The following is a 6582-nucleotide window of genomic DNA, read 5'->3' on the forward strand; positions in this document are numbered from 1 at the left end:
GCACCTTTTTTAACAAATATTCCAAAAATACTAGCTTCATATTTCTTAAAGGAGATTTGTCATTGATGATTCTGTTATATACCTATTATGATTTATGAATTTAAAGATAATTATCTTCTTTTCCTTTTTTCGCTATTCAATGCATTTCTTATAAATATTTTTCGTAACTGCATTTTTGTTTATAATTAATAAGTGAAAGTTTTATTGTATTTGATTTTTATTACCAATTTATATTGTGTTCAATTATTTAATGGTTAGCTCAATCACAAAAATTAGTAGTATTAGAGGAAAAGCCCCTATTATGAGAGATCGAGTTCATTTTGGGTAAATGCTAGAAGTCTATAGGCAGAATTTAATTAAATAAAATAATAATCATTTTGAAGGGAATTTAATAAGCTTTAAGATAATGTTACATAAAATTTAATTCAAATTTTTCCATTTTTTTTTAAATTAAAAAAATGTAAAAGTGAGCAAAGTCAAAATATTGTGCTCCTAATATGAAATGCCCCGAGAAATCGATAGTAAAACGCAAAGTATATCATTGTAATTAAAAAACTTTATTTAATGTTTCTAAAATACAAACAAACACAACCAGCGTACGCAAAAAATAAGCATGCGATAGATTATCGCAGAACTTGTTTTCGAGTAGTTGGAATCAAGCATCACAGATATAGGCACTCGATATTTATTCCGGTTGTCTTTTTTATTATTATACAATAACATTTATACTTTAGCAACGATTTTTACTATAACATAGGAGCATAAGTTATTTCATATTAGGAATACCCTGGGTATCTCACATTACGATTTTCACGCCTTATAGTTTTACATCAAATCTAACTTCTGTAATTAAATAATTCAACATATTTTATATTTTTCTATTAGTACGACTTTACTCTATCACTACATGAAGAATTTATTGCTAAATATTTATTTATTAAATAAACAAGGTTTAAATGCTCATCTCAATGAAACTTGAAAACATCCAAATTATAAAATCTTATTTTACAATGACTACAGGCATGATCTAATAATGAATTTTCTACTAAATAGTTTCCAAGAGCAATAAATTCATGATGAACCAATAGATAGCGTTTATTAGAAACGCTAGCAGAAAGTAAGTTTAAGTTTAGCAGAAACGCTATCTCATATTAGGCGTCTCCCAGTGAGAAATGACAATGAAATCATATCGAATCAATGTTGATTCGATGTCGATTTGACACTTTCAACGTCGAATTGATGTCGATTCCATTATCATTTCTCACTGGGCTATCTCATAATAGATTTTCCTCTATACATCATAACGATTGATAAATTATAATCTTAGACAAAAAATAGTAAGAATGATTATAAAATGGGATGATTTATATTTGAAGGCCATTCCTATTTCGACAGTATTTTTATATATTGTATTACTGTCTTTTTTGAATTTTATTTTAATACATATAACTATTGTATGATAATAAATATATAATATGAATTATACGATATTATAAATAAAGACAAGTGTCTGAGCTGCGATAATTATAGCGTATGTTCTATACAGCGAAGATTATATTATTGATTGCTTTTTGATGTATTTTATTCTAATATAATATTAAATCAATGCAAAAGTTCGTGTCCGATTCGTATAGATAGAACTGGTGAAGCAGCATGACTCTGTGTTGTTTATGTATGCATATTACATATATCGATGGAAAGATAACAGTCATAAGTATCATTTGAGTATCAGAAATGTTTGGTTTGTTTGAATTTAAATCGTGAAAAAAATAATTGAAGATGGACAAGGAAAAGTTACATTTTCGACATGTGATGCTTTACGAGTTTCGGAAAGAAATAAAGAAAAAATTGGCGCTGTGATAAAAAATATTCAAGAAGTTTATTTGGACTATGCACCAGCCTTTCGAACGGTGAAGAAGTGATTTGCTAAATTTCGTGGTGATTTCAACTTCGAAGACAAATCCTGGGCGTCCTTTTGTCATTGATGACGACGTTCTGCGTACATTAACAAACAATACATATATTTCAACGAAAGAGGTTGCTGAGGCCCTAAATATTGATCGATCAACCGCGTTTCGGCATTTAAAGAAGATGGGACTCATTTGAATCTGAAGTTCGACACTTGGGTATCGCATTCGTTGTCCGAAAAAAACAAGTTGGACCACATCTCTGCAGCCGATTCTTTACACTTGAAGAGGTTTTTTTTTGGACCGTTTGATGACTGGTAACTGTAAAAATGTGTACTGTATACCAAAGTCAAACACAGACTTAGAAGGAAACAAACCAGCAGATTCAGTTGCCAAAGCAGAGTTGCATTCGAAGGTTTTACTGTTTGTTTAGTGGGATTGTCAAGGCTCATTTTGAGCTGCTTCCTGTTGGCCTAATGATTGATTCAAAGAAGTACTGTTAACAATTAAATTGGATACAGTAATCAAAGAAAAATGCTCGAACTTAATTGTAGAAGCGTCGTCTTCCATCATGACAATGCTGGACACTTCGAAAATGACTCTGGACAAATTGAAACAGTTGAAATCTTATTGCATTCACTATATTATTCGGATATCATAACCTTTCATTATTTGTTTCGGTCATTATAAAACTGAGGCTGTCAAAAATCACATCACCGCATTCTTTGTTCTTGAAAAACCACATAATTTTTTTCAAATGTGGTATCTATAAATTAGTTGAACGTTGGAAAATGATGTTGGCGAATACATCATTGATTAATAAAGATTTTTTTACAATAACAACTGCTCAACTTTTATTCACAAATCGGACATGAACTTTTGCACTGATCCAATAAAGGAATTTTGTATATATAAACTCGTTATACAAATTCGTTTATTATCGCTTAGTGGAATTGTAACTAATGTTGCTCGGATTAAAAATAAGAGACAAGATATACGAAAAATTATTTATTTTCATTGAGAATTTGAATTTCATATACATACAGCCACATTTAGTTGATAATTTAATGTACATGTCTCTGCTCGCCTGTTTTGACTTGAATTTTCTTGAATTGAATAATATATCGGCTAAAACTCTATAAAGTATCGAATTTACACGCGCAATTTGTGGACATCTATTCCCCAGTTTCGTACCATTAGCTATCCCTAAATCTGAAGACTGCAATGTGTCTTTCTTTAAAAGGATTCTTCCATTTTATTTTATGAACAATTCGTATAAAAGACTATCTCACGCATTCGCACATTTTCGCAACGCTAACGGCACTTTGTTAAAATTAGACCGAATGCAGAGTAATGAGCCGTCATGGAGACTATCTCATAAAAAAAACGATCGAATATAACATAAAAAGAGTATTTGTTTACAAAGAAGAGATAAAGATGTGCATTCGTATGTAAATATATAGAATGATAAAAAAAAACCGCGCATCCGTTTCCACGTACACGGGCATTGCTAAATAATTTACTATGATCAGGCGCTAGGACAACATGTGCGTAAGCATATATATTTCGGTAATATTATATTAAATATTTTAATTACATTAATTTAATAGCTTTCTAATTGTACTCTGCTTCATTATTGATATTTAATCGATTATGACATTCGCTGTCGCAGAGTTGCAAGACAGATTATATATATATATATATATATATATTTTTTTTTTTAAATTTGTCTTCATTGCGATGTGTCGGTTAAATTATCATTGATTAGAGCTAAATTTTACTTCTTCGCGACCCATCGCATCATTATGTTATGATCTCTCTCATTTATAACGAGTGGGCTATAAGACATTTCAAGTTTATGTTTGAGTTCTGTCTAATGGCAACGAAACTTCGACTATTTATTTTATTTTGTATTAATGGACCGCGAAGAAAAAACGCTATCTTTAACATTCAGACGAAGAGTTTAGGTTGGGTGGAGAAAGTTTCTTGGTCCGAGTGAGACGATCTAATTCCGCTGCTGCATCGTTACACATCGTCGCTTTGTCCACTGGTGTAGCATCTGAGGTATGAAATGTCTCTATAGTATAGTTTCATTATAAGTAGACATTATTATATAGAGCAGAGAGCTCGGACATTCGGATCCTAGTTATTACCAAGTTTCATGGGATTCGTTCCTACGTTGCTCGGTGTTCCCGGAGAACCAGGCTGCACTCCAGTCTTCTTATAAAGGAGAGAATTAAAGAAATTAGCTAAAACACCTTCCCCGGACGGTGTTGCGCCGCTACTCTTGGGATCCAGCTTCTTGTTCGGTGACGCCACCTATTCACAAAATCATTATAGTGCTCGCCTATTATTGAGAAAAGGAATTTAGTAGTCGCAATGGACAGATCATACCACATAGATTAGAACATGCTTTCAAATGTTAACTGCAATAACCACATGAGATGACAGCTGGAATTAAAATTTCGTGGAGTGTTAAACAATGATGATTGTACAATGACTGGAAATTTTTGTACATAATTTACGCCATGATTTATCGGCTTCAGGATTAAATTACTGTATTAAATAAAAATTACTTTGCATATGATAAAGTATTATGTCGCTACGTTAATGTAATGCAACTACATTATCATTCTATTAAATGAATTCATGAGACATTAAGCAGGTTTTCTAAAAGGCATAAGCTCATAATACGAAGAATACGACAAAAATACATTTACTTTTAACATCACGTAAATGGATGAGCTGTATGGATGAACGAAACATGTCAATTACACTGCATAATGAATGAAACAATTGACACAAATGTACATCAGGTTACAGACTCAATAATTCTGTATTGAATATAAGGGATGAGATTAATGAATCACTCGCACGATTTATAGTGACGATGAAAGAATTAGTGATAGTACTATGGTTCTTTGATTTGACACGCAACATGAAGAGCATGCTCCATTTATAAATGGTATAACCTGAATAACTGGTCCAGGGCTTGCCTGATTCCGAGTTGTCGGAGAACGAGTAGGATCTTTCAGGCCCGATAGAGCTGCTTGCTGTCGCGCAAGGAAAGCTTGCTCTTCTTCCGCCTGAATCTCCATTTCTCTAGCAACGCACTATATATAATAGTATCAATAGATTAAATATTTAACAGCTAATAAATTTACATTATATTAAAAAAGTCATATATATTAAGAATGTAAAGCAATAATATGAAGCAATACAATAATATGAAGCATACTTTTCGATTCGTTGCTGGTTGTGCGATAACATCACGATAGTAATCATTCGCTTTCATGGATTGCAAATTCTCATGCAAAATACTAATCTTCTTCATGTTATCCCAACCAGCAGGTCTGCAATGTACAAATAATTTTAAAATAATGCATGAACGACTGAAAGAATTTTGTTCAGTCATGTCAGATGTTCTTACATAAGTACTGCATCTTTTTCGACGACCAATGCCGGTGTTCTGAATGGTAAAGAATAAATCCTATGTGTTAAATATTTATAAAGCAAATCACAGTTCTTATCCTCCTTCGCCGACGTGTAGAAGAGGCCTGCACCATATTGTAAGCAAAACCGCCTAATCCATTGTTGCATAAAGTCGAAATGCTCATCTCTATAAGAAAAAAGTAAATAATCATACGAAATTAATGTTTGCTAATGATTTGTTACTACAAATTCTTCATTCATTCGATGCTCACTTATAATCTTGTTCTTTTTCGAGAGTAGACATATAATCAGTTTTCGTTATGACTACGACAACATCTAGGCCCAAATTGGTTGTAAGTACTCCTTCTGGCAAAGGTAATCCCTCAGCGGTGTCATCATCCAAATTACGACTAGTACGTCGCAGAGGACTCCCAGGATCCAGTTCGTCTCCTGGTTCGGTATAGTCCTGCCACTTCTTAATATCTAGCAGAGCAATATCGAATATGTATATATAACAATGCCACGTTTCTCAAGAAATTTGAAATTTACTCTCTACTCGCATTGCAAATCTTATACTTTAATTAGAGAGATAAAGAACTGAAGTGGCAAACGTAATAACAATCAAAGTAAAAAGTGATATTAATATTAATAATATTCGAACAATAGTATATCATTACATATTATATTTCTGTTTTATTCAACTTACTAAGCTGTCTGCATCGTTGCCTAGTATCATTATCTAAAGGTAATTTGTCAATATGATCGCCTAACAATGCCGCCCATGATTGAAGTTGATCAAGAATTGCCCATGGCGTGGTCATGGCAGCAACTAACATAACAAGCGTATGTGGAAACCTTTCTTTGTTCAGAGCAAATCTCAAAAGATTTGCATGACCCGGGTCTCCATCTAGAACCCATACGGATAGTCTTGTGTGATCTGCAAAGAAATAAAAAATATTGCACTAAAATTAAGCTGCAGTGATAATTTGAATATCCATTTTTATTTCATACTAACCGTCTCGGTAATCATCTCTCACATCGATATATGCAAATTCTAGTCCAGAACCTTTCTTTGGATCCTCTACACCTTGTAGTTTAGCTATAAGCGTAGTTTTTCCACTCTCATTATCACCTAAAAGTATACATATATATATATATAAAACATAAATTTTATATATTTACAATAGTCGACTATAGGAAGAATATTACATTTGTAAAATTATTGCTATATATTGTATTTGTC

The 6582-nt window shown here is 32.3% G+C and overlaps 1 protein-coding gene across 2 annotated transcripts in view; it reads right to left on the reverse strand.

Annotated features, from left to right (window-relative positions):
- Positions 1–3641: 3641 nt before the first annotated feature.
- The window catches only part of LOC108686110 (cytoplasmic dynein 1 light intermediate chain 2), a 4162-nt gene continuing 1221 nt past the window's right edge, over positions 3642–6582 (reverse strand). Inside the window, exons 3-10 of one of the 2 annotated variants that reach the window (XM_018191209.1) lie at positions 6355–6471; positions 6046–6276; positions 5612–5822; positions 5338–5526; positions 5146–5260; positions 4904–5020; positions 4061–4226; positions 3642–3966 (exon numbers count right to left, since the gene is read on the reverse strand). In XM_018191209.1, coding sequence (XP_018046698.1) covers positions 3851–3966; positions 4061–4226; positions 4904–5020; positions 5146–5260; positions 5338–5526; positions 5612–5822; positions 6046–6276; positions 6355–6471 — 1262 coding nt within the window. In that variant the 3' untranslated portion in view covers positions 3642–3850. Of the gene's footprint in view, positions 3967–4060; positions 4227–4879; positions 5021–5145; positions 5261–5337; positions 5527–5611; positions 5823–6045; positions 6277–6354; positions 6472–6582 lie in introns of both variants that reach the window. The other variant, XM_018191208.1, reaches the window with a different exon arrangement.

This window comes from Atta colombica, unplaced genomic scaffold, assembly GCF_001594045.1.
Source record: "Atta colombica isolate Treedump-2 unplaced genomic scaffold, Acol1.0 scaffold164, whole genome shotgun sequence".
NCBI classification, from domain to species: Eukaryota; Metazoa; Arthropoda; class Insecta; order Hymenoptera; family Formicidae; genus Atta; species Atta colombica.